Source organism: Pempheris klunzingeri, chromosome 11, assembly GCF_042242105.1.
Source record: "Pempheris klunzingeri isolate RE-2024b chromosome 11, fPemKlu1.hap1, whole genome shotgun sequence".
NCBI classification, from domain to species: domain Eukaryota; kingdom Metazoa; phylum Chordata; class Actinopteri; order Acropomatiformes; family Pempheridae; genus Pempheris; species Pempheris klunzingeri.
Window position 1 is genome coordinate 22,570,079 of NC_092022.1, and position 27,883 is coordinate 22,597,961.

The 27,883-nt window shown below is 43.0% G+C and overlaps 1 protein-coding gene across 1 annotated transcript; it reads left to right on the forward strand.

Annotated features, from left to right (window-relative positions):
* Positions 1-711: 711 nt before the first annotated feature.
* On the forward strand, positions 712-27,467 carry agap2 (ArfGAP with GTPase domain, ankyrin repeat and PH domain 2). Its single transcript, XM_070839530.1, has 18 exons — positions 712-980; positions 12,009-12,067; positions 13,424-13,511; positions 13,729-13,814; positions 13,923-14,058; positions 15,166-15,300; positions 15,404-15,522; positions 16,872-17,024; positions 17,336-17,410; positions 17,778-17,882; positions 19,521-19,701; positions 21,222-21,347; positions 21,446-21,580; positions 22,372-22,523; positions 23,544-23,634; positions 23,750-23,972; positions 24,450-24,729; positions 26,127-27,467. Exons 1-18 carry the CDS (start codon positions 818-820, stop codon positions 26,331-26,333), a joined length of 2,514 nt encoding a protein of 837 aa, XP_070695631.1. The 5' UTR covers positions 712-817; the 3' UTR covers positions 26,334-27,467.
* Positions 27,468-27,883: the final 416 nt, after the last annotated feature.

A 27,883-nucleotide genomic window follows, 5' to 3' on the forward strand; every position in this document is an offset into this window, starting at 1 on the left:
CATTGCATTATGAGCGTAGTTCATTTGCCAAAAAAGGACCAAATGCACAATACACAAAGCTAAAGATGAATTTGACTGATTCAAAATCAAACTTTCTATAGATATTGTGATAATATTGTTATTGTAAATTCTTGTGGCCGCGATAATTGAATAGTAAAAATCAGACATTGTAACAGACACCCTATCTGATACCCTCTGCAGGGCCTTCTGATCGGTCAAAACATCATCTAACATGACTACTGGGCCTCCACAGGAATGCTCAACATACTTCTGGCACATTTCACTGTGCGTAGGCCCATTGATGACTGTAAGTATGGGACACTCATTCTTCACAGCTAAAAACAAAGTATGTTGTCTAATTAAGAGCCATCATGAGACCAAAACACACTGAAAGTGACTGTAGTGATTACATTATATGGGTTATGGATTATTGTAACTTTATATTATTGTATCGTAGCAGTAGAGCACGTTATGTAAGATAATTGGTAGCCTTTTCAATAGTGTGACCACCACAGCAGTCAGAGCTGCTGTCGAGTGAAGAATATTGTTTGAAATAAGGAAGTGAATGCAGTTCAGTTCAAACCTGCAGAGGAAACTGAGAGACACATTGTCGTGAGCTGACTTTTGTGGTCTACAGAGAGAGAGAGAGGAAGAGCAAGAGAAAGCGAGAAACACCCTGAGCCACTGCTGCCGCCGTTTCTTTCACTGCTGCTTCTATGACTTAAGTTTGTGCTCATCTTGTCGAACAAACAGCCAGGAGTTCAAATGGGCTGAAGCGAGCACTTTGCTTCAGTTTACAACAGATTCATGAGTCAGGATGAGCAGCAACAGTAAATCAGCAAACTCCACTGCAATAAAAGCAGAGATCAAGAGACATGAATCTCTCCAGAGTGCAATCAGCAGACTTTCCAAGCAGTTTGAAAGAGTCGCGGATCAACAGCTGCGCTCAGGCCTTAAAGTTTACCTCCACAGTATTCAAGGTAAGCTCGTGCTTCTGTTTGACTTTTGTTTTTTCTATTCAGCAACATATTACTTGTGTGCTTACTTGGTGGAGCAGGTTATCAGGACTTGGGGCATGGTCTGACTTTCAGGATGCTCACTTTAATGCAGTTCTTGATATGATAAACAGGAAAAAGCTTATGCAAACCATAAATGCAGACCTTTGTTCACAGTGAAGTTAATCAGCAGTTATGGCGTGTGGGGGGAACATGACAGCGTAGGTGATTGATATCTTCCTCTTCGCTTTCCGTCAGTCGGTGTGTGTTTTCGGGGGAAGTAGCTCCTCTGACGATGTTCATTTTCTTTCGAATTTCACTCTGAGGGCAAAAAATTCACCTCCTGGTGTCTGAAACGTGGAGGCATTTATTCATCAGTCAGCCTCTGGACACGGGCAACCAATGGCGACATCGCTCAGCAGCCATCGCCATGGCAGCAGGATGAAACCTGCTGTGCGGCCTACTTCCTGTCTGCCAATCTGCAACTGCCCTCAAAGCCACTTCCTCTCAGACAAATACTCTAGGGCCTTTACATGTTAGGCTGATCAGTTTTACATCATTTCCTCACACCGTTTCTTCCCACCGTTTCTTGTCAATGTGACTCAACGCGTCCCTGCCAAACTCACCGTGTTTTCTGTCAAAAACCTGCAACCTGTTTGTGTAGATTAGAAGCAGCAGCATCCGGATCCTTTACTTGAGAAAAGTAACAAAATTGAATACCACATTGTAAAAGTTCTGCTTTCATAATTACAGAAGACGAAAGTATTAGCATCAAATGTAGCTGCTTAAAGTATCAAAAGTGCTCACTGTGCAAAATGGCTCTGTTCTCGTTAAATTATTGAGCCTCTAAGGTTCCAAAAAGTCTTTTTTTATCTCATGCACATGAGATAGTAATTTGTCCACCTGTGATGGAACACAAATAAGGACATTTTAGTCAAGTACTGTACTTTAGTGTTATTTTGAGGTCCTTGTACTTGACTTGAGTACATATCTTTGGTTCTACTTTATACTTACATTTCAGGGGGGGTATAGGAATACTGTACTTTTTACTCAGCTACATTTACTGTATATGTGAGCTTTAGTAACAAGTTATTATACAGATTATGTTAAAAACAATGACATTAGATGCTACAACACTCCCTTAAAGATTGCTCTTCTGGCTCTTTGGCCTTCTTAGAATAAAGCCGGAGTCCAGTTAGGGCTCCTCATCATGTTTCAGGTGTGATGAGTTGTTAGTTCCACCGGAGAGACGTTTCCTCTCCAAATGTCTCAGACGGCTTCATTTAATTAAATAATTCTATACTGATAGCATTTTTCTCTGACACATTGATGCACCAGTATTAATCTAATAATGTCATATTGAAAGGGGATATTTTACTGCAGAACAAGTACTTCTACTTTTGATACTTTAAACTATATTTTGCTGATAGTACTATGGAAATTGAATGCAAGGCTTTTGGTACTGTTTCTAAAGGAAATGATCTGAGGATCTGAGATGTTTTTCTGTGCAGCAAAACAAAACGCATCCTTATCTTCTCTTAAGGTCATGATGATCTCAAGTGCATTTACTGGTACTGTAAGTACTAGGTAGATACTGTGCTTTACTGAAGGTACTGGATGCTGCTTTTTACTTTTACTCCACTGTGTTGCAGTGGGAAGTATTGTACTTTGCTATCATACTATGTCTGTTTGACAGCTTGAATTATGAGTTACTTTGTGAGTTAAGATGTTAACTCACAAAACAAAACCATCTAAAAATGAGCTACATTGTTATAGATCAGCTATCAAACAATAAAAAGGAGCGATGCACTGATCTCATTGGGATAGATGATACAAAATAAAAAATCTTAATCTTAATTGCATCGGCATCCAGCTGTGACTGACTGAATGTGGATAAATCACTTCTACATGATACCAAATCCCCTTTGTAAGCTACCAGGGCCAATATCTGCCCACCTGATTGGTTTGGTGCATCACGTGGTTAAAATGTGGTAATGAGTAATACTAATCCATTAATAATTATAACGCAGCACTCTGATGGGGTCATTCCGTCTTCAAGGAGTGTAAGCGGCCTATTTTGCTGTTAATATGTTTTCACTTCTGCTTAAGTAAAATTGTAAATATAAGTGGTACTGCTTCTTTAACTTTTACGTGAAAGATCTCAACACTTCGTCCACCATCCCTCAGGTCTAACCAGACACATGACTGAACACCTGTGCCGACATGTGAGGATTTTATCTGTAATAATACATCATATTTAGTAAGTTGAGCATATGTTTTGTAAGCACAGTAAAATGAATGGCAGAATTGTAAAAAGTGCAATAGTTGCCTCTGAAATGTAGTGGAGTAGAGGTACATTGCACCATCAATTGGAGATCCTCTTGTAAAGTGCCTCAGAACTGTACTGTGTGTGACCTGGTTGTAAAATCGGACTTCTTCAGAAGGAACCAGACTTGGGGCTCAAAATCGTACTTAACTAAATGTACTTTGAGGTCAGATTGGGTGGAATAACCTCATGAAATAACCATCTTATCTTTTGATTTCATCCGTCTATTCACCAGCTCGTTACACTCATTCCACTGTTTGCAGTGAAATGAAGGTCAGTCAGCTCCCTGATGGATTCTGGTGAGCTTTGAGGTCTTTTTAGGATCTGGCAGGTTTTGAATCGTTCTGAGAGACATCCCCTAAGTGTAGAAACATTCAGATGATTTTTTTTTTTTCTTCCTTTTTTGTATAATTAGGCTGCTGGAGTGTCTACGCTGCTGTAGTGAGGATCAAAGCCAGTGCATCCTCCATAGGGGCCTGGATCTGTGAGCGTAGAGTTCACTGGTGCTAAAAAGAGAGCCACCTCTTTTTTGGGCTTAATAAGCGAGTGGGATGTGGTCGACTGATGCTGCGTGCCAAAGAAAGGCTGGGAGAAAAAAAAAAAGAAAAAGATGGATTGGTAGAAAAGGGTGAGAGGTGCCCCTGGGAGCTAAATGAAGACATTTAAATGTGAATGTGACTGGTATAGTGTTCACTGCAGCATGGCAGCAGAGTGAGGGATTGAGGGGGAAAAGATAGAGAGGACAGCTCACAGTCAAGCAGAAATGAAAAACCACCCAGCATGACCACTGCCCTTGGCCACTGTCCATCTGACAGCACCCGCCCATGGGTGTCAATATGTGTGTGTGTGTGTTGGGGGGGCGCTTTGTCTGTATGCATGCATGCGAGTCTGTACACATGGAGAGAAAGCGTGTGTTTCTAAAAAGTGTCTACCTGAAGACAACCTGATTTTCTACGTTTTATGCAGGTGTCGATTTCAAAATGAGTAGATTTCACCACACAGCTCTACAAACTGCAGCGACCTGACGCGCACTTTAACTCACACAGGCATGTCATGTCCTCACACTTGTTAAAAACTGAATTTCACACATGAAAAACGTCACTCCCCTGAAAGTGTGTTTGGATTTAAAAAAAAAAAAAAAGCAGCAGCTCAGCTCGCTTTCCCTATCCGAGGTCCTTTTATTCATGACTCTTCTTCTGTGCTGGAGGCTGCGGTCGCCGTTCTTCTCAGGTTGTGCGATTTCCCCTTGAGCCAAAGGCGGTTGTCAGAGGTCTTTTGTATTCAGTGAGAGTAGTTATTGCCCTCTCACTGACTGTGGAAGGGAGGGGGAGCGGGCTGAGCAGGTGGACAGTCAGATCGTGCATTATGAGATGATGGTGGGAGGCTAAGAGTGGTGCACTGTGGGGAAAGGCATCCTCTGATTTCACATCAAGGACTTTTTTTTCCTGTGTAATCAGAGACTAATTAACATGAAATTACACCCGGTAATAATTCAAGTGATGGGTGTGTTATCAGTTCTGCTGCAGTGTTGTTGTTATTGCATACAGTATTATTGCAGCAGTTCCTGTTCCACTTGTGTTTTTGGGGTAAAAAAAAAATCAATCAGTCAATTCTCAAGAAAAAATGCTGAACATTTTATTTGTTCCAGCTTTTAAACCTGAGTAATTGATGCTTTTCTTTGTCTAACATGATAATTAACTGCACTGTTTGACTGTTGGTGGACGACTCGGCCTCTAGGAAATTGTGCTGTTTGATGTTTTGTCAGTCAACTAACCAATTTGGCTGATTCATTGATAATGAAAACAGCTGTACAGTATCTTGCACAGTTCCTGCAAACAGGTTTTAATAATAAAAAATGAATTACTGCATCTTCATCACTGCATATTTAGAAGCACATTAAGCAAACATCAAGCACACCTTAGAAAGCTGCACTGTGTTTAAATGGGTTTGTTTGATTTAAAGGGATATAACAGTGTACACTACATGTCTAATTTTTTGCATTCTGTGGTCTAGCTATTGATGTCCAATATGCTGTCATCCTCTCACGCTATTTATTGCTTGGCTCATGCTGTGAGCACAGAGCTTACCCACTTCTGCTAATGAGCACAAGCCGTAGTAGGCAATAGGCTACAGATCAATACACTCACAGGAAATCTCTTTCACTCACATGTACGACGCACAGACACATATAATGAAAGCCTCACACGTAGAAACACCATTTTAACACTGAGATCCCGGGAGCGACTGCGATACAGAATGTACCAAAGGAGGAGGAGGAGGTGGAGGAGGAGGAGGAGAAGGAGGAGGAGGAAGGACGTGGAGTAGATGATTGTGCCACCACAGCCAGGAAGATTGTAACACCTTAGCAACAAACAAGCCAAGCCTCCTCCTGAGGAGGAGCCACACTGAGCCACACACACACACAAAAATACACACACACATGCAAAAATACACACACACTTGTGCACACAATACAAATAGACAGCTGAAGACAGATGGATGATCTCGATGAAACTATTCTGGCAGCTGTATAAATGAGACAGGCAACAGACACCCCGTCTGAGTGTCTTTTTCCCTCCATCCATCTCTTTTTTCATTCCTGACTAACCCTGCCCGCTTGCCTCTCCCTTCTTTCCTCTCCCTGTCGATGATCTTTTCTCCTGCGGTCTCCCCTCATTTAGCAGGTCCAGCTTGTGTGCACACTGCTGCTTTACCACCAGCCGTTACCCACTGCCTCCCCCTCCTCCCCGGCACGCAGGAAGAAAGATGGAGGGGAGGGGATGGGGATGGGGATGGGAGGGATGAGCAATAAAGAGCAGGGACCCTGCACAGTCTGAGAGGAGCAGCAGGAGAAACAGGGAGAGAGAGAGAGAGAGAGAGAAAAAATAAAGGGAAAGAAGAGAAGCTGGATCCCTCTGCATTATATGGATTTCTTATTGGAACAAGGAGGGGCATGTAGAGGGAGAGACATTGGAGATTCCTATCAGTGTGTTTGTGAGAGCAGGAGAGAGAAACGCACAGTGTGAGAGAGAAGAGCTGTGCATGTGTGAGGGTGTGTGCATGTGTGTGTGTGTGTGTGTGTGTGATGTGCTTTGGACTCGCTGAACCTGTGCGACGGCGTCTCTATCGGAAGGCTTCAGAGGCAGTCGGGGAGCCGTTTGAGCGGTGACTCGCCTCAGCGCCTCCTCTGTGCCGGTGCTGTGTTGTCATGCTCAACGCCTGATGCGCTCAGAGGACACAGGCTGCCCAGGAGACAGGGAGAGGGGCGTGATGGCCGGACGCGCCCTGACTCGGTCATGCATCTCCAGATATCCGCCAAGGCTTCTGTTGGCTTCTCCTCTTGATCCCCTTCAGCGCTCATCAATGTCCTTCCTGTGCGTCTCTGCGAGGCTGCCTGCCTTCCTGCCGCCGCGCTCTCTGAATGGATGCTGCTGTCAACACACATGTGTGGCTTGCAATGAGAGCCCATGATCTGGACTGGACTGCATACAGCTCTGGGTGTCCTGTGCCATGCTGCTTTAGGGTGACACTAATGTATTTTTAAAGACTTTACCTTTTCACCTTCCAGCTGCTGTTCATCACATTCTTGATGACGTATGATGCGGGGCAGTTGTTATACAGAATTGAATCAAGATTTTTGCTCTGAGTGAAGAAGATTGGACTGAGCAACATATAAGATGGGAGTGCTGAATGAAAAAATAAGGTCAAGTAAATAATTACCATCAGGAACGAGGCATCAGGCACCATAATGAAGATTTATTTGCCTCAGTAGCTGCATACATTTGCAGTGGAAAGATTTTAATTGGGTGTTTTCTAGGAACAATAGAGCTGATTGGACTGCACTGACAGTTTGCTGAAGGTTGTCAGGAAGAGTGGATTTCTTCTCTGTATCCCAGAGAAATGAAAATTGCGGCCACAGAATAAATCCGTGACTAAAATTAAAATCCGAAACAAAGAAAAAGGGATTTGGGGGATGGATGAATCCAACAGCTCCTCTGCCGTTGTATCTTCCAAGGAGAAACTTAATCTCACTCTGTGTAAGTTTTTTGTCACGGTCGTCCTCTCAGATTCTTTCACATCCCAACACGCTGGCAAACTGTCAGTCGTTCTTGTCGCTCTGTCTGGTTTCATTCATCTACTGTGTGTCTACTGAAGCCTGACCACATGAGCGGAGGCGGCGCCCTGCAGCAACGCACCACCTACCTCATCTCCCTTACCCTGGTCAAGGTAGAGGCTGTGGAGGAGAATGGAGGGGAGGCCAAGAGCAGCGTCCAGGGGAAGGAGGTGGAGGCCGGGCAAGGAGGAAGGGCAGAGGAGGAGGCCAAGTTGGGAGTGGAGGCTAAAGGTGAAGCTCCTACACAGGCTGAGAATGGAGCTGGAGTGGTTTTAGGACAGCCTCAAAGGGCTGAGGATGCTGCTATTGTGAAAGGGGGGAAGTCAGTTGATGGAGAGAGAAAAGCTCTCAGCCCTCTGAAGGATAAACTGCCCTCCACTGTCGATGTCCTGAGTAAAGAGAGCGAAAAACCACCATGCAACCTCTCAATCCCCTTACCTGCTGAGAGAGTGACAGTTCAGAAGTCTGCAGAGACTGACGTAACAGGAGTCGAGAAGACGGTTTCCACCCCAGAGGCAAAGCAATGCAGGTCACCGTCACTGACCACAACTCCACCAACAGAGGTGGCCGAGCCCAGCCGCACCCCGACCAGGACCAGCCTCCCAATCCGCCCGGTGGGACAGCGGCCTGTGAGTCTGCTGAAGTCTCACAGCAGCGTGGCCACACGTGGCCGCGAGTCCAGGGAGGGTAGAGAACGCAGCCCTACCTCAGCACAGAGCCTGGACCGCAAGGACTGCCGCATGCCGACACGCTCACCAGGCCCCTGCCGGGCCTCATGGGCCGAGGCCAGTAGGCCCGATGGATGGAGAGACCTGCGGGATGACGCTCAAGCTGGAATACCCCTAGAGATTGGAGGTGGCATGGCTGCGGTGATGAGAGACATCCCCAGGAAGGAAAGACTAAAGACAGGTTCCGCCTCCCTCCCTGCGCCTGCCACCCAGGCCCCCAAACCGGGACGTAAAGGTAAAAGCCGCACCCTGGATAACAGTGACCTGAACAGCCTCTCTGAGGACTTGGGGCTGGCCAGGGAGGCCCAGCAAGCACAGCAGGGCCAGCGAGGCTCCGCTAAGGACAGGAAGATGCTCAAGTTCATCAGTGGCATTTTCACAAAGAGCAGTTCGGGGGCAGCGGGGTCATCCTCCACAGCGCCTCCTGTTTATATACAGAGAGACTCCAGTGAGGAGGAAGGTAGGAGGTCACACACGAGCACACAACATCACCGTCACCTCTTCAGCTTTAAATGCATCCTTCATGTAGACTTCATTCATGCCAAAATTAGAGACATTATTAGAGACACCTCAGTCTTCAGCTTCCTGCCAAACAGTTATCAGAGTGAAGCCCCTTCATCTGTGCACAGGCATCCATTTAAAGAGTGAGTGTGGGTGGACATGGGTGGGGTTGATCTTTTCAAAGAGCCCCACACAGAATGCATTTACAGGCCATTCCAAGAGAAATTTTCCCGAAGCCATGTGCGACTACAAATTGATGACAGATGAAGGTCTTTGATCTGTGAAGTGACAATAGAATCATCTTGGACAGTCTTAATCTAATTCCCCTCAGAGAGCGGGCAGATTTCACACTGCTGGAGGGGTAATCTCTGCACTCGCACCCCCCACACATACACACTTAAGCAGCATTCCCAGCATGGGTTTAAATCTCATAATGAAGCCGAAGGGGAGAGGAGCTGGGGGCATGATCACAGATGGATCTCACTGTTCCAGGTTGATTTTCGCCTCGGCTTTATCTCCATGAAGCTGAGACGGTCGGAGAGAGGGAAAGATATGAGGCGATATTTGTTCACCCACGTCAAAAAGGGAAGTGTGGATCCACAGCCAATGGAGAACATTTCTAATCCTGTCTTTGATATTCCACCCACTACATGCTCTGCCACTATATGGGGCTTTTATTTCCCCTTCGCTCTGACTCGTCTTTATCTCTGTCAGGCATTAAATTTAAAATCCAGCATGTCAAAAGAATTCATGTCACATGTTAAGATTTAGAATCATTGGTTGTGAGTTGCCATCGCTGCTTTTTGCTCTTCTCCGTGTGTCTCCAGCGTACAACAGTGCATGTCTTTCACAAACATGTTTGCTCAAAGAAAGAGCGAGTGTCAGCCTGTGAGAGTGAGCGAGTGTGCGTGTGCGTGTGTGTGTGTGTGCGTGTGTTTTATGCATTCATTCACTCATTGTGTATTCACACTGTTACACATCCACACTGTGGATTCACTCAAGTAGTGAGACTGGCCCTGCCAAACACACACACACACAAGCGAAACATGTACGTACACACATACAGATACTCAGGGCAGGAGGAAGTGTTGCCATGGCAACCGGCAGGACTGCTGCTTCTGCTGCTGCTACAGAGGCAGAGTCTGATGAAACAGAGGGGTGGAGGAGGAGGATTCGTTGTGTGTGTGTGTGTGTGTGTCTGCGCATGTATGTGTGCATGTGCTTGTGTGTGACCGTGTGTTGACACATGCAGAGAGGATTATGACAAAAATCCAAGAAACATAAAGAAGTTAGAAAACTGGCAGTTTTGGATGTGAGCTACAGGCGACGTATGCGGGTTGTTGTGGATCACACACGACTGGTTTGGCACAGGAAGTGTGAATAATTGGCTAGAAATCTGTGTGTCAAAGCAGCAGAGGGATCACACTGTCTGATCACTTTTGGCAACAGCAGCAGGCCATAAAGAGAGCTTTGAGGCAGAAAGACAGACAAAGATAGACAAAGTCTGTCTGTGTGTGTGTGTGTGTATGTTTCTGCAGGAGTTGCCCTCTTTCCCAGGGAGCTGCCTGCAGCAGCAAATCGTACGTGAGCCCTTTTACCTCATCTGAAGCACATCATCATTGGCTGTATCCGTGCTGTGTTGGCCTGGTCGCTCCATCGATGGAGAACCAGGCTCCAGTTTAATTATCATCTGTTTCTGAAGGACACATCACACATACACACCCAGGATAGCGGACACTGTATCTGTCAGACTACTCTTCCAAAACCTCCTACTCTCTTCTGTTGTCTTTCTCTGGTTTTCTTTCTTTGTATTTTCTGATTATTCTGTCTGAATCAGTTTTTAGCCATGCTAGCAGTATGATCCCCAGAGGATGAATCCTTTTGACTTTGGTGATCCACCGGCTTTTCCTCTACCACCACCAAAAGGTCAAAATATTCACTTATACAGAGAATTTCTCAACATCCACGTGGTGAATTGGCATTAGCCTTTCTATGGCATTCATGGTTCCCAGATGATGGCTTTGGTTACGCTTAACATTTCCTTTAGCACCATCATCTGGTCAACATTAGAATTCAGTTCATCACTAAATTCCTGCAAAACATAGGAATTGCAAACTGAATAGCAAATGTTAGCATGCTAACATGTTAGACTAAAATAGCAAACTAGGTGTAAACAGTGTGCAATATTTTTATCCTAGGATGGTGAAGGTACGTCTCGCCTCCACTCTGCCTCTGATTGGCCTTACTCTGGCCTTCAGGGCGTTAACAATGTCACTGTGTCCATGTTAACATGCTGATATTAGCATTTAGCTCAAAACCCAATGCGGTCTATTATTTTGTACGCATTTATGTATTAGTTTAGCTGGGTGGAGCTAATAAGCTGCTAACTGAGTGTATGTATTTTCTGTCTCTGAATGTCTTTCAGTCTCTCCTCTGGCTTTCTTTCTCTCTATTCTTGTCCCTCTGAAGCTGCAGCTGGGTGTGAGCGTCACATCACATTGGGGGCATGCCACCTCTTGTGCCCAGTAGGGACATTGGCACAGCTGTGTGCAACCCAACCCCTCTAGACTACTCTACTGTACCGCATGTGACAGAAAAAATATTCACCATGTTGCACCCAGCACCTCAAGCCTCAGTTCATTTTGAAGCTGAAATGATTAGCTAACTAGTCAATTGGCAGAAAACTAACAGCAGTATCAGTCATTTTACAAGCAAAAATGAAAAACGTTCTTTGGTTCCAGCTTCTGCAATGTGAGCATCTGTGTTTTTGTCTCTTTTTATATCATTGAAAAGTGAATATCTTTTGATTTTGGAGTGTTAGTCAGACAAAACAAGACATTAATGAAGTAACATTGATCTCTATTAAAGTGTAATGGGCATTTCTTACTATTTTTGACATTTAATGACCAAAAGGTTAATCAGTTAATTAAAAAAAGGGACTTTGCTCTCTAGTTCATTTAGTTCAGCGGGGAGACGCCATTCAAATCCCAAGAGGAGTCTCTGAATCTTTGAATGGCAGCTGAACTTAACCGTCCAGCACATGCTGCAGTAACTCACCATACAGCTGCCCGGTCATTTCCGACACAAGGGGAGCAAAGTGGATAACAAGTGTTGCGGCTGCACCTCCTTGGATCCCGTTGTGACCCAAAGGTTATATTCATTAAGACGACCTGCTAGGCCACACATGTATACGCTTGGCGACCAGTCACGCAGCAGCTGTGTGATTGATTGCTCTCCCACAGGCCGTTATGAGGGCTGCCCTTTTTTACTGTACATGATGAAAATGATGAATCTCTCTCCATGTCTCTGTCTCACTAACTGTTTGTCTGTCTGTCTCTCTCTAGTAAATATTGCCAACAGCCAGGAGTGGACGCTGAGCAGGACCATCCCAGAGCTGAGACTGGTAAGGCTAAAGGGTACCACGCAGAGCCAGTACACACCTGTGTCAGAAGCAGAAGAATTTATTCTATTTATGCATTAGAAATGTAGCTTTAAGAAAAGTCTATACAGGGTGCAAACTTAGATAACCAGCAGTTGTCTAATTTTATGTTACAGTTTTCCAAAAGGTAATTCATAGTATGAATTTTAGGTCAGACTATTCCATCATGCTCAAAATATGAATTTAGGGTGTGAAATTTAGATTATTTGAAGTGGGGGAAAGTAACTAAGCACATTTAATGAAGTAATCAGTTTATGTTACGTGTTATACTTGAGTACTACTGTTTTCTGCCAATTCACACTTCAGCCACACCACATTGCAGAGTGAAATATCCTATTTTTTTATCCCACTGCATTCATTTAACACCCACGACTGAATTCACCACATAACATTAGCGACAGCAGCTATGTGGGTAGTCGACTCGTCCAATGGTAAGTTAGCTAACAGCTATTTCATTAGGATCAATAAACGTAATGTGAATAAAACTTCAATACATTACTTCAATACATTACTTCAACCGTGAACATGATTTCAGTTACATCAGATAGATTTTCACTGGCAAAACCTCCCATGATGCAGTGCTACTTCACAGCGTCATCAAACATCATCATATATCTCTAGCCCTTAGCACCAGAAATTACATGTTGTGCATTAAAGTATGACCTCGTAAATAAACTCATGTGAAAATAATAAATGGATTCACACGTTAAGACAATATAGATTATTATGGTTGGGGCGCCTCTGTGGCTCAGCGTGAGCATGTACCAGTAAGGCTTAGGTCTTAGGGCAGCGGCCAGGGTTTGATTCCAGCCTGTGACCCTGTGCTGCATGGCAAGGCCCAAAAAAAGATCAATATGGCGGTTTATGGTACCTAATCAAGTGGCCACCAATGTCTAATAACACAAGATTTGGTTTGGTGGCCATTCTCCATTAAACTGTAGGTACTAATTACTTTTCAATATTTTGCCTATAATATTTGTTTAATGTATATTTTTACTTATTTAGGATTTTTAATGAAGAGTTTTTACTTGTTATGAGGTATTTTTATAATGTGAAATTTCTGAACCTGAATATTTCCTCTGCCACTAACTGTGTGTCCATATATTAATGAAATAAAAAGATTAAGCAATACAAGGGCAGAAATTCTAGATCAGCTATCAGACAGACTAAACTGACTAAAAGGAACAAAATTGGATGGAGGAACTAAAAGCTTGTGTTGAACGTGTTTTAATTCCATCTAGGAGTTATATTTGATACATTATACTGTGATCGTATGTGCACACTCACCATGGTGTTGTATTTCCTTCCTTTTTTTCTCAGGGTGTTCTGGGAAGTCTAAAAAGCGGCAAGTCAGCGCTGGTGAACAAATACATCACAGGCAGTTATGCTGCACTTGAGAAGCCAGATGGTAAGAAACAATAAGCAAAGAACATCTCCTACATGGTGCACCCTTTAAAATATTTTAGATTTATAAACAACAGTTCATATAGAAATAAATGTTTTTGCCTCTGTGCTGTCAAGTCTATATATTGAATTATTTTGAGATGTGTGAACATATTTTGTGCTGCCTGGCGTGTGATGTGGCTTCTGGATAACTTATCTGTCATTGTCCTTGTTCTTTTCAGGTGGCAGGTATAAAAAAGAAGTGCTGGTGGATGGACAAAGTCATTTATTACTGATCCGGGAGGAAGCTGGACCACCAGATGCACAGGTGCTTGTTTGTGTGTGTGTGAGAGAGAGAGAGAGGGAGGGACAGAAGTTAGTATGCAAAACTGAAATACCTGCAGGCTTCATCATCCATCATCTTCTTCCCCTTCAGTTCAGCAGCTGGGTAGACGCAGTGATCCTGATCTTCAGTCTGGAGAACGAGGCCAGCTTCCAGGAGCTCTACCAGCTCTACAGCCAGCTGAGTTCCTACCGCACAGACATCCCGGTCATAGTGGTTGGCACCCAAGGTCAGTACACCAATCCCTGCCATGCACATTTACATATTCTGGGATCTGAGCTGGTTAACAGTCCGTGATGTTACGTTCAGGAACGAGTCGTTTGAGCTCATGGTTAAAACTTCAGACATGGTCTAAAAACATTGATTTTTTTTTTTTTAAATGTATTAACTATGTTGGCTTAACTTGATATTAATCAAACTTATGTATTAACGTAATGTTAAAAGATTTCACTGAATTCCGTTAAAGGTACCACGTTTGATCACAAGGAGAGTTTTCAGGGCCATGATGAGAAGTTAAACGCACAGATGCAGAGTATATTCTTAAACTGAGGAATACGTGGGATGGACTGATTGTCTTGAAGAAGTTGCTACACACCCAAAATGTCATTTATCATTCACACCACAAAGAGATCTTTGTGTGAAGCAAACCCATCTTGCATCACTTTAGGCCCCTTTAATATCAACACCAGATAGAAGCATGAAGTTAAAACATAAACACTGCATACATTACTCATCAGAGATACTAACGGTACATGTCTGGTTGTAGAAAGTCTACAAATTGCTGTGTGAGAGTATTTTGGTCTAACTACTAACAGCTAGTCGCCCTGTGGAGCAGAGTTTTGGATAAGCCAGTCCCTGTTTTATATTTCGGATGCAGATACGTGATACACGTTCCTGCCAATAATTTTACAACATCCGCTGATTGACAGGTGAAAGATAATGGGCTAAGAAAAGCAGAAATGCATGCATGCAAAATGTAGAGAATAAGGACACTGAAAGCTGGCAGACATGGATGTAAACAATACATGTTTCAAACTTAAAAAAAAAAGCTTGTGTTACAGCAAATGTTATTTAAGGAGGATGGAAAGGCATTCAGCATGTTTGTCGGTTTCCATATGCCAGCTTGGCACAGGTGTTGGAGGTATTAAGGCTTTGAGGCTCCACTAAACAATTAATCAAAAAAAAAAAAAAAGCAGCAGATTAATCAATAAGGACAATAACCAGCCCACAATAAAAGTCCTAACAGCCAATAACAAGTCTGCATTAAGTGGAGCTGGGTACTGTTCGGTCATGATTTACAGTTTTCTCTTCAGTGATCCTGTTTTGTTTTCTTCAGATAAAATCAGTAGCACCAACCCCCGTGTGATTGAGGATCAGAGAGCCAGGCAGCTGTGCATCGATGTGCGTCACTCGCTGTTTTACGAGACCTGTGCAACCTACGGCTTCAACGTTGACCGAGTGTTTGCAGAGGGTGAGTGCACTGAGGTTTTTATCTGTGCTTTGTCAGGATTTCCTAAACTGCTGCTGATAGTTGGGAGTGTGAAACATTTCAACGGCCGCTGTGCGTTTTCCAGCTGCCCAGAAGATTGTAGCTCAGAAGAAACAGGCGGCTCTGCAGGCCTGCAAGTCTCTCCCAAACTCTCCCAGCCACTCTGGAGGCTCCACACCTGGATCAGCATCGTTCCCTGGACAGGTACCAAATCCCATCAGCTGTAGTCTGTCAGCTTGTGTGTCCGTGTCCCACTATACAAAGTACTGCATGATTTCCAGTAAAAACAATAGGAAAACGAAACAGAACAGAAAAAAAAGCAAATGTTCTTTATCATTGAGATACATTGATCAGATCCACTTCTCTTAAAACCTGTCCAGCTTAAACACGGAGTCATAAAATATTGATTGATCAGCTGAGCAGCACATTAAGATCTTCACTTCTTACACCAGTAAATAATACACAACATAGTTCTCTGTGCCATGGTCATATTTTACCCTAAATGTTTTGCTTTATGCCCGCTGTTGCTAAATCTCAGTATGCACACACACTCATTAGGCCCATTGTTGAAAGTAAGGTAAGGTGAACATTTCTTTTTATCGCAATAAATAATCAGTTTATCCAACATATCAGCCCGTCTTCTTCTTTATCAAGTAGCTGATCCCATAACTGAGCTGCACATAACTCTCAGTGACGTCTCAATGGTTCCCATCCCATATCGCTCACTGAACACTGCTTTTGTGGAAACTCACACACACCAATTTGTTGATATATGTGTCACTTTAGACCCTGAGAGAAAACTAATGTTGTGTTTCTTAAGATTGAGCTTGTGGTTTTTAAATCGTTATTCATCAAGGGCAGTCGCTCTCCAGTTTAACAAATGCATTGAAATGAGAGCGCTGACATGCATTCAGGTGTGCAGGTTGTTTAGTGGTTGTTGTTTCTCTGTTTGCTCCAGTCTAGACAGATAGTATTACATAAGAGCTAATAAAAATAGGACTCCAATGGAAGTGTTGCCATGCTGGTGTTTTTTTTGGGATTAAACTACTTTCATACTTTGACTGAACCTGTTTTTTTCTTTCTAGTATTTATGAATAAAAGGCACAAATTTACCTCATGGAAAAGCTATTCAGGGGAAAAGAATACAGATTTAATAAAACATGACAAAAGTAGGGATTGCATATTGAAAGTGAGACTGTGGAGCTCTTTCTGGGCAGATCTGGTTGTTAAGCCTTCATCAGAGGAAGAGTTACATGCATTATAAAGTTAAAATCATCTATCAAACTGAAATCTAATTTTCAACGCCATGTCCAAGACCGTTCATCACTCCCTCTACATCCATTTCAGCTCCTCGAGTATCACACCCCCCTCGTTCACGATGATCGACAACTGAAAAATTCATACTGTCAATCATCACCCACTTTTGTAAATCTATTTCACCAGTTTTTCATCTTCCAGCTCATTCTCACTCTCTCCATCTCTTCCCACGTGCCTCCATTCCCATCTCCCCCTGCCTCCTGACCTCCTGACCCCGCCGACGCTGCTCCTCTCAGGCCATTAATGGCCCGAGTAGTGGCTACGCCTGCTCCCTCCCCTCCACCCCTGTGATCAGTCACAGGGATCTGCGGGCTGCTCAGGGAGAGGGGGGAGGCAGCGTCAACTCACGCTCGCTGAAGAACATCCCCAGGCGACCCTCCCTCTTCAAGGTCAGTTGTTGCCAACTGTCTCACACCTTTCAGCTTCCTGTCATCTCTCACCGTCATTTCACTCCATTCAGCTCCATCTCTGAGTCTGAAATCTGCTCTTTTTAAGAGAAGATAAGGTAAGATAAGGTATGATAAACCTTTATTGATCCTCGGTGGGAGATCAACAAAGGTTTGGTTGTTGCAGCAGTACAAGAAGAGAAATAAGTCAAGATAAGGAGAATGTAAAAGAATAAATAGGCAGAGATATATATAAGAAATATACAAAATATAAAAATACTGAATCGCCTTTGCTGCTGTGGGGTTTCTTTCAGAACCGGGACTCAGATAAGAAGGCCGGTGATGGTAAAGGAGACCTGAGCAGCGCACGGGGTGTTCCCATCAAACAGGTTTGGTTAACATTACAAGCAGTACAAGAAATAAACTGAATTTTCAATGGAGTGGATATTTGCATGCTTCAGTTTGCTCGCAGTGTAATCATTTTGTACCAATTCCCTCTTCAGCAACAAAGTGGGAACAAAAATGCACTCGTCTATTTATTTCATCTTACATAAGCGGCACAAAAAAAAATCTGTTGTTTCATCCCTTTTCAACCTTTCTCAAGGGCGATCTATTAATACTGTGCAAGTGCTTTCAGCTATTGTTGTAGCACTCTTAACACTTTGAAGACACTGTGTCTGTTGTGTTGGCTCTAAATTTAGGCAGATTCAGAGTGTCGTTCGTTGCAAGTGCAGTGACCTTGGTTGTGTTTGACAGAGCATCCTGTGGAAGAGAAGTGGGAGCTCTCTGAATAAGGAGTGGAAGAAGAAATACGTCACCCTGTCCAACAATGGCACGCTGTCCTACCACTCCAGCTCCAGTGTAAGAGAACACCACGGGACAGATCGATGCAGCAGTAAAACACAGTGAAGATTCAGCAAACGGCCAAGAGAGTTTGCACTGTGGAGAGAATCTCTGCAGCTTTTCTAGTTTCAGCTTCAGTGGTTTTCAGAAGTCCTGTAATTACTTTGAAAATTCTTGCCAACTCTTGATTTTTCATTTTTGTGGTTTCATATTAATATAGTCATTGAATTTTCTGCACCACTGAATATGAACAGAAGCTAAAAAAAAGAACAATCAAAGCAGCTTTTTGGACTTTAAAGTGAGCCTTTAACAATAGCTGACCACTAAACCCCTCCCCTTAACAATTATTGACCAATCATAGCTCGGCAACTGTAACTAGGCGCTCCACATGTTCTCCACATGTTTAGGTGCTTGGATCATGATTTCTCTCTTCTTCTTTTTTTTAACCAACCGTCTCCTAAACCAAAATCACATGAGTAAAAAATCACATGGTTTTTTTAATCTGCTCTGACGCTAGTTACACATGTTAGTATGTCCAGCCAACGAGCCCACTACCTACAGTAGCAATCCAGTGTTGCTTCCACGACCAGGAGCTTTTCATACTCAGTTATTTTGTGGGCTTTTAGCTGTTTTCCCTCTGTGTGTGGGCTCTGTTCCACTGTATTGGATTCAGGGAAGTTTACACTCCAGCGACACCAGCTAAACTTGTTAAGGCCTTTTTGCCCTGCTGTGCCTCATCTGCCCTGACTAGAATAACAGACGGAGCATTATCCAGAAAAGGGAAGCATCTTCAAAAGCGGCTGCTGCTGCTACAGTCCAAGGCTGCCATTACGCTACGTCATAACATCAGAGCAACCATCTCTCTCTCAGTTTAGAAGGTGGATCGCAAACTACGTTAAGACTTCCTGTACAGTGTGTAACATGACATGGTACGACCAGCCTGCAAATCAAATCAGAAACTACCCATTTTCCATAGTAGAAGCTGTGCAAGCCAGCTTTAGTTGGCTCTTTATGACTCGCCAGCCCTGTGTTGTACAGCTCCATGTATCAGGACACCAGCATTATCAGCTCGGATGTATTACCAGCTCCTCCATCGCTCTTCATTTTGAACCCTAAAGCAACCATAAACCATAAAATCATCTTGCAAAATTTCCCCATTCAAGATTTCCCTTAAGTAAAAGTACAAAAATATTAACAGAAAAATATGTTTAAAGTATTGAAGCAAAAGCACTTAGTGGGCAAATTGGTCTCTTTCTCATAGTTATATTATCATACATGTAATATTGTGTGTTGTATTTATTTTACTACTGATGTTTTATTGCATAAGCAGCATTTTAATGTTACAGCTGGTGGACACTTAACTACTTTATATTCTGTTTAATCAACAGAACAATGTTGTTTTTTAGAAGAATAACTCCAGCTGTCAGATAAAAGTAGAGTAAAAATCACAATATTTCTCTCTAAAAAGTAGCGTACACGTACTTTCCACCTGTCCATCTAAAGCTTGCTATCATAAGCAACTGGTCATGTGAGGCTGTATGAATCCAACTTTATATTTCGTAAGATGAAGTCTTATTTGAACACTTTCATAGTTTTGTTCATGTGCATTAGTGCAGAAACACTCTCATGATAGATGTGATACTTTGTCGCTTTCAGGACTACACACAGAATATCCACAGAAAGGAAATTGACCTGCTGCGTGTGACGGTTAAAGTCCCTGGGAAACGTCCCCCTCGAGCCATCGCTCCCGCGGGCCCCTCACCCGTCCCCCCTGCCTCTGTACCTGGAGTCAACGGGCTGAGTAAAGAGCCGGCAGCCGCTGATAGCACCAGTACAGGTACTTCTTCTTATTTACATGTAACCAGAGGACTGTCTCTGAGGGCATTATTCTAAACTCGACCCATGAAAAGAGCGAAACCAAACATGTAATAGTCTGTAAGATACTTTCTAGACCAGGGGTCACCAACCTTTTAGAAACTGAGAGCTACTTCATGGGTACTGAGTCATATGAAGGCCTACCAGTTTGTCACACTCCTCTGAAATAACAAGTTTAGTTATATATAATTATTAATGATACTCATCTTTGTGAAGACACTGATCACGTCAGAGATTTCTCACAATAATTATCAACAATGACTTAACAAGGTGGGAAACCGATAATATCAATATTACACATTTAATTTCTATTAATCTCAGCAACTGTTTAAATTTTCAGATGATCACTTCTACAACATGTCACAGAACAAATGTCCCATTTTCACTTCCCACTGACAAAGAGCCTTTAAACACATCACCATGATAACTTCTCCGTCTGAAAATGCCTCCTTCTTCTTCTTTATCAGAAAATGTGTAGCTCTAAACGAGGCTTCCGGCCTCCTGAGAACAGACTGCTGCTTACCCAAAGCTGCCGTTAGCTCACGGGCTGTTTCCGCCCGTCGCGCGCTTCCCGGTGGGTAGTTAGCATGCTAGTTAGCATGCTAGCTTTGTGACCCGTAGTGAAGCGTCTCTCCACATTGTGCCGCTTTGTCGTCGCCCCGCAAATGAGACACACGCAGTTTTCTTTCACAGTAGTAAAAAAGAACTCTTCCTCCCATTCACTGTGAAAATGCTGAGTTTTCTTTCTTTTTTCTACCATGTTTTTTGGGTTAGAAACCGCATTCTGCTCTTCGCTGCGCCCGCTAGCTTACTCTCCACGAGCGCCAAAGTTTTGTCATGCGCACAACACTGACCTTTGAACTTTGACCTTTGAACTCGAAGAGGTCAGAGGTCACCTAAAACTATCTAAACTAATTCTTTTATTTTTAAGATATTGTCATTTTCAAATCTATATAAATGCAAGTGTGATTAAAAAAAAGAATAGCAATAGAAAAAGTGAAAAGAGTAAAGAGTGTTTCCATTTTATACTGGTATTGCAGGTTTTGCTCCATCACATTTATTTTCCTGATATAATTACTGATTTTTCTTACAATTATCTCATAAAATATGATGCATTGTTATAAATCAAACTACCCAAGTGTGTGAAGCAGTTGATATTAGCTCATCCAGCTACCATATTTAAGTACCGCATGTTGATACATTAACAATACTGTTGTAATAATATGATAATAAAAATAACAGGGAATATTTATAATGAGAGTTTTCACCTTGACAATAAGTAAAATGTATTGTTAATATTTCTGTTCTTTTCCATTTTTACATAAAATGGTAATCTCAGTATTTGTTCCACCACTGAGTATGATTCGGTAATCTAGCAGTTTAAATTTTAATGAATAAAATAACAAATTATTTCAGTCTTCCAGGTAACATATAGATATGATACATGGCGTATGAATGTTTCACTTCCTCTCTCGCTGTCAGTTCCTCAGCTGTGTCCAGCCACCCTCTCTGTGGTCGATGACCGGTCTGGTGGTCTGTCCCCTCAAGGAGGAGAGAGAGGACTTCAGCGCTGCCCCTCCTCACTGTCCACCAAAGCACAAAGTGTCGGTACGTAGAGATGAAACAGCCCGTGGCTGTAGCTCTACTAAGACTGCATACAATAATGTCATACGCATATGATTCATTATTTTTGCATCAAATGTCAGATGCTCTTGAAGGAGCAGCCAGTCTTTTCCCTGGAAAAGACTCCGGCCAATCATCTCCCATGAGCGACAGGAAGAAGAACAGGAGGAAGAAGAGCATGAATCAGAAAGGAGATGCAGCCGTTGGGCAGGCTGAAGGTAACCTAACACAGATATTTGTCTCAGGTTTTACCAGGAACTATTATTTGTATGAAATACAACCATTGCCGCTAGTAGTGTGATAGACAAAAAAGACTGTATGAATATGCAAATATACAGATAAGAGGCAGCAACGGCTAGCAGATGGATGATTAGAAAACAAATGCATGAATAAAACTTTAGTATATTTCTGAGGCTTTTAGAAACAGGACAGCGTCATGTTTACATATTTACATATTCCTACGCAGTTTTTCTTTTCCTTATAACTTTATCTTCTGCCTCTGTCTCTTCTGCGAGGACACAGATTAACAACGATGTTTGTCTTTCTCTGTTTCTTTACAGACTTTTCTTAACACTTGTATTTGTCTTTCTCTGTTTCTCTTTTTTTCCTTCCCCTGTGCTTATCTCTTGCTCTGCAGCCAAACGCAAAATGTGGAAATTAAAGAGCTTTGGTAGCTTGAGAAACATTAATAAGACAGGTAACAAAGTGAGGGTGATGGTGCCGAACCAGCTTGTGCTCCGATTTAATTCTTCCCTCTGTGTGTCTTCCTGCTCAGTTTGCCCGACACCCCAAGCTTGAGCTGCTCATTTGACTTGTTTTCATTGTAACAACCCAGAGATTTTTCTGTTCCTAACTTCCATCAAATTGCTGTTTTGTGCTGTGTTATATTTGTGCTTTCTTTTGACTGCAGAGTCATCATGTCCATTACATTAATTCACGGTATATCACTTGTCTATGTCCACACATGCGAATCTTACCAGAGTTCGTCCTGCTTCCCTTTTACTTGCAGAGGAGGAGAATGCAGACTTTATCATAGTGTCGTTCACCGGGCAGACGTGGCACTTTGAGGCTCAGAGCCTGGAAGACAGAGACTCATGGGTGTCTGCTATAGAGAGCCAGATCCTGGCCAGCCTGCAGTCCTGTGAGAGCGGCAGAAACAAGGTACGCACATTCTAAGAAGCCATGAAAAACATAGGCCTGTTTTCTCAGTCAGCTTCTTACTATGACTGACAGGATCCCACATCTGTTTTTGTTTTTGCCATTTCTTTTCTCGATGTCACGAATGCCTCTGTCCCAGTTCTTGTTTAGTTGCATTTGAATCAAAATCTGATGACAGCTGTGTGGTTGTTGCCTGCTCTGTCAGTCATGTCTGAAAAAACACACAGTCCCGATGAACCAGATTAGCTGACTTTTTGAGAGGTGAGGCCAGGCCACAGCAACGTGTCATTAAGTAAATCTACTGGAGAAAAACTTTTGACTCCAATGTCATAACACTGTTATCCAAAGTGACGAATTAGCACGATGACTTAACACTGAATGAAAATATGAGAGGACAAAGCAGAGCAGCTAAGAAAAGCTTTTGTGACTAAGTGCTGTAAATCCAACATGTCCCAGCTGGTTAGCATGTTACCTACCAGCCCTGCAAGTATTCATGGAGACACGTGGAATCTCGCTGTGTCTCTGCAGGGTACACACATCCAACAAAAGAAAAACTAAACGAAAAGGGTTTCAGAACAGAGCAAATGTTAAGACACACACACACACACACACACATTCATCTCAGGTGTTTGGCTGGACCAATCAGAACAGAGCGTGCCTCTGTGAGGAGGGCAGAAACAACAGGAAACATCAAAATCTCCTTCTAGTGCATCCAGTGATTCTTTTTTTTTTTAACTTTGATCATCCTGAATATTTAATCTTATCATTCAATGTAAAGTTTTCATGGTCTTAAAGATACTAATTGTATTATTTAGCTTTAAATGACATAAGGTATCTTCAGAGGCAACTTTTTTGCCTCCTTTCTAATGCTAAACCTAAATACCATGCGTCTGCACAGTCAATACACACGATGAAATGTTACATGTGCCAATGGACACATGTGATATGATGTAACTGTTCTATATCCTATGATTAAAGGAATATAATTGATTATGGTTTTGTGTGTGTGTGTGTGTTGTGCAGGCTCGGCGGAGCAGCCAGAGTGAGGCCGTAGCACTGCAGGCCATCCGCAACGCCAAAGGCAACAGTCTGTGTGTGGACTGCGAAGCACCAAGTGAGTTTTTAAATGTTGGCGTCTCTCCCTCCAGCTGCAGATGGAGGATGTTCTGCGGTCGTTCATTTGCAGGCGTAACCTTTCCGTAACCTCTCTCTCCTCTCTCGCCCTGCAGACCCGACCTGGGCCAGCCTCAACCTGGGTGCACTGATTTGCATCGAGTGCTCAGGGATCCATCGAAACCTGGGGACTCACCTGTCGCGCGTCCGCTCGCTGGACCTGGACGACTGGCCCGGGGAGCTCACACAAGTCCTGGCTGCCATCGGGAACCACATGGCCAACAGCATCTGGGAGAGCTGCACCCAGGGCAGAACCAAACCCACACCTAATGCAACCCGGTGGGTACAGCCTCATTTATCTCACAGCTTTTTAGAGTGATGGATGTTTTTGCTTTTTCACACAGCAACATGTTTTATTTCATGTCTGAACAGTATTGAAATCATCAAACCTTCACGTGTTTATTAATGTGTTGTAACTCACTCACTCTTTTACCAACATCTAATGGGTTCTAAGTAAGGAAGTTTTTATGAATGAATAAATATTTAAATACATTGGTAAATATTAAATATGCTTTATTGAATGTCCATATGAAATATTAAATGTTATATTGGCAGTCGTCCACATGTCCTTAGATCTGCTCATAACTACACTATGAATAATTAATGTTTATATAATGCTTATGAGTCCTAAGTAAAGTGTTACCACGGTGCATTCAAGTCATGATGCAAGAAACAATCTAATGAGATAAAGAATTATCAGCCCATGTGTCCTCCGTACCCTGACTGGACCTCCCCTGTGTGTGTCTGTTTGTCAAGTGAGGAGAGGGAGTCGTGGATCCGTGCTAAGTATGAACAGCGGGCGTTTGTGCCGCCGCTTCCGCCGCCGTCGAGCACCCAGCTTCCAGAGGACAGCATGCCGGTGTGGCTGCTGTCTGCGGTGACTGAGAGAGATCTGCCCAGAGTCCTGCTCCTTCTGGCCCACAGCACCAAGGAACAGATCAACGCTCAACCGGCCGGGTCGACCGCACTGCCCCGCACGGCGCTGCACACGGCCTGTCAGCTGGGAGATGTAGTCATGACCCAGCTGCTCGTCTGGGTGGGTCTGATTTTTACTGTCCCTCCATGATAGATTCATCATATGCTGTTAGCTGCTCATAGAAGACAAGGAAAAGGAAAAGCACACAGGGTTCCCAGCACTACAGCAGGATGTAGACAGGGGTGGAATGTAACTAAGTATAAGCACTTTACTTTTGAGGTACTTTTACTCCACATCTACATTTGTCTGACAGCTTTAGTTACTTTACAAATTATGGTTTTTATGCCCCTTACTGTTCAGTGAAAGAGTGATGATCACCAAGATTGGTGATGTTGAATTACATTTTTTTCTGGTAAACTGGAGGATTCTCCTCATTCTCAAGATAAAATATTTAAAACAACCCTCTCGGAGGCTTTTCAACTCATGAAAAGCCGACGTTTTACAGATGCATATTTCTCACGGGACAGCGACATCACAAATACAGACCATGATGCATTGCTGTAGATTAAACTATCCTGCACTATATCAAGTAGTTAAAATTAACACAACCTTAATCATCTGTAAAATGACACAGACACATTAATGCAGCAGTGATATTAACATCAGACGTGACAGGAAAACACTGGCAGGGACTATTTTACAAGAGAATGAGCAGTTTTACTTTTAATACTTTCATACTAATAAATAATGATAATATAATAATAAGTCATAACTAATCAATAACTATTAAACACTCTGCACATCCTCACTGTGGGGTTTCAGTCTCCTTCTCCCACTTCTTCTGCTGAAGAGATATGTAGATCAGGCAAATTGGACTGATGATGTGATAAAAAAAAAAAAGAGGAAGCAGCAGCACATAGCCGTGTTGTAATTCTGTCTGTATGCTGTTGCATGTCTCTGATGTTTGAGCTGGATGTCTCTTAGTTTAGTTTCTGGAACCTTTTGGCAGTTTCAGATTCCCAAAGACTTCACAAGACTCCAACCATGACTCCAGTTCTTTGGTAATTTGATTAAACACAACATAAAGATTTAGCAGTGTGCACTGTTTGAGCAAAATATAAGCTGAAATAGTCTTAAAGTCTTAAAATAGGGCCCCTTCACTCTAGAAGACACAGGATTAGCTCACGGTGCAGGACTCGCCTAAGCTCATATTGGGCTTTAGTGCTGCAAAGTTTGCAGTTAATCAAATTTCCAAAATCAGCTGACACACAGTGAAGCCGGGACTGTTGAGGTCACCTGCTGTGCACGTTAGTCATCCAGCCCTCATGCAGACAAAGATGCTACTTTGTCTCACGGTTGCTGCCAAACGTAACATGTAATTTGATTGAGTAAGAAACGCCCCCCAGTCTGATGTTTTTCCGCCGCAAAGAGCTGCATATCTCTGCATTGTTCTACCTTAAATCAATAACCTATAAATAAACTAATGCCGAGCACATATCATCTCTCTGCCCCCACAGTACGGGATCGATGTGAAAGCGAAAGATAACCAAGGCCAGACAGCCATGAAGATGGCCAGGAAAACAGGGAGCAAAGGCTGCATTGATATTTTGCTCCAGCACGGCTGTCCCAGCGAGACGCCCCCCCCCACTGCCACGCCCGTCCTCTCCCGCCGGTCCAGCACTGCCAGCCTGGGTCGAACCAGCTCCAGGAAGCGGGTGTCGTAGCCTGAACTGAGGACGCTGAGTGCACACGGGAGCTGCTGACGACTGAAGGATGCTTCCTGTTCAGAAACCTTTTAAATCATGGATACAGCTGACTTTGGAGGGGGGGTGTACTATAAGAACAATGACAGGACTATATCATGAGGATGTTTCTGAAGACTGAACAACATATCAAACAACTTAAAAGCAATATTCATTCGGTTTGTTGATGACAGACATATTGCTGATGTACTGTGTTGTTGTTGACCTCCTTTTAAAATGACTCATGTAGAACTTTGTAGCCGTCTTCTCTAATTTCAGAGCAGAAACTCGAACTGCCTCCGTTTCACTTCCTCCAGAAGAAGTGCAATAATCCAGCTATGATGATGAAAAGCAACAAGTTGTAGAGCGAGCTGTGTCGGCTGACTGGACGCTCGCTGCTGTGAGAGAGTCAGTTCATCAAGAGGGTGCTGCTTTTATTCAAATTTGCTGTGACTGGACCAAAATAGCTATTGTTTTCTTTGGCTTTACAAATAAAACCTGAAGTAAGTCATGTTGTTAGTTATGTGTGCCTGTGGCAGCAGTATAACAGTCAGTTTGGCCGCTATAAACTGTTCTCAGCGATGAATCAGCTGAGATAATTCTGCTTAGTCTAGAAAAATGAATGGATTGGAATATGAAATATGTCAGTGTTACTCTCACAGGTCAAAGATATTGCGTTTTATTATACTGTAAATGTAACTATACTACATACTTAATGTTAAACTGTAACGAAGACACAACTGAAAAATCAAAGACTCAATTTTGTAAATGATTTCTACTGGTAGTTTTGAAAATATGTCAAGTTTGGTTTTTCATTGTCTCTTATAATTTCTTACTCTCCTACATGTCATAGAAGCATAAACCAGTAAAACAGATGCTTTTACATGCGTAAACATGTGGCTATTGTTAAAAGTTTTATTTGGGATGGCCCGACGACTGCATAAAGTCTATGACATTATTCATATCGCTGTTGTGTAGGTCGATCCCATGAGTTTACAGTGAGGAAGGAGGCGCCGCAGGTGTCACTGTTACCCCCCCGACACCTTGTGGGTCGTGTGAATCCCTCATGAGCTAAAAGAGATGGTTACCGGAATAAAATAAACTTTTTTTAATTAGCGTTGTTATGATCATTTGTTGTGTTTTATTTTTGTCTTTGTGTCTGGACTGAAATATCTCAACGCCTACTGACTTTTATGCAGCACCATCATCAGAGTTTTACTCAGCCGACACTTTGGTTTAACCAGCGTCAGCTGTACTTTGTGTTTGGTGCTAACAGGCCTTTCCACAGAAGACATTTTGACTTGTCAAAGGAGGAAAAGCACATGTGTAAATGACAAAATGAACGATGGCTGCGTTCCTTTGAATGTCCATGAGAGCATGCACGACACCAGAGCCCTGGAGCTGGCTCACCTAAATGGAATTCAGCCGTCATTTATGTACTAATGTCAGTGCTTTTTTCCTGCATTAACAAGTCAAAGTGGCTGTTAATTAACAAATGTTAACAAAGATGGTGACAATGCAAAATGTTATAC

Excerpts from the sequence above, each read along its gene's own strand:
- agap2 (XM_070839530.1), top strand. The coding sequence starts at position 818 with ATGAGCAGCAACAGTAAATCAGCAAACTCCACTGCAATAAAAGCAGAG. Across the intron at positions 13,512-13,728 it reads TGCACTTGAGAAGCCAGATG|GTGGCAGGTATAAAAAAGAA; the intron begins GTAAGAAACAAT and ends TGTTCTTTTCAG. Across the intron at positions 23,635-23,749 it reads TGTGGACTGCGAAGCACCAA|ACCCGACCTGGGCCAGCCTC; the intron begins GTGAGTTTTTAA and ends CTCGCCCTGCAG.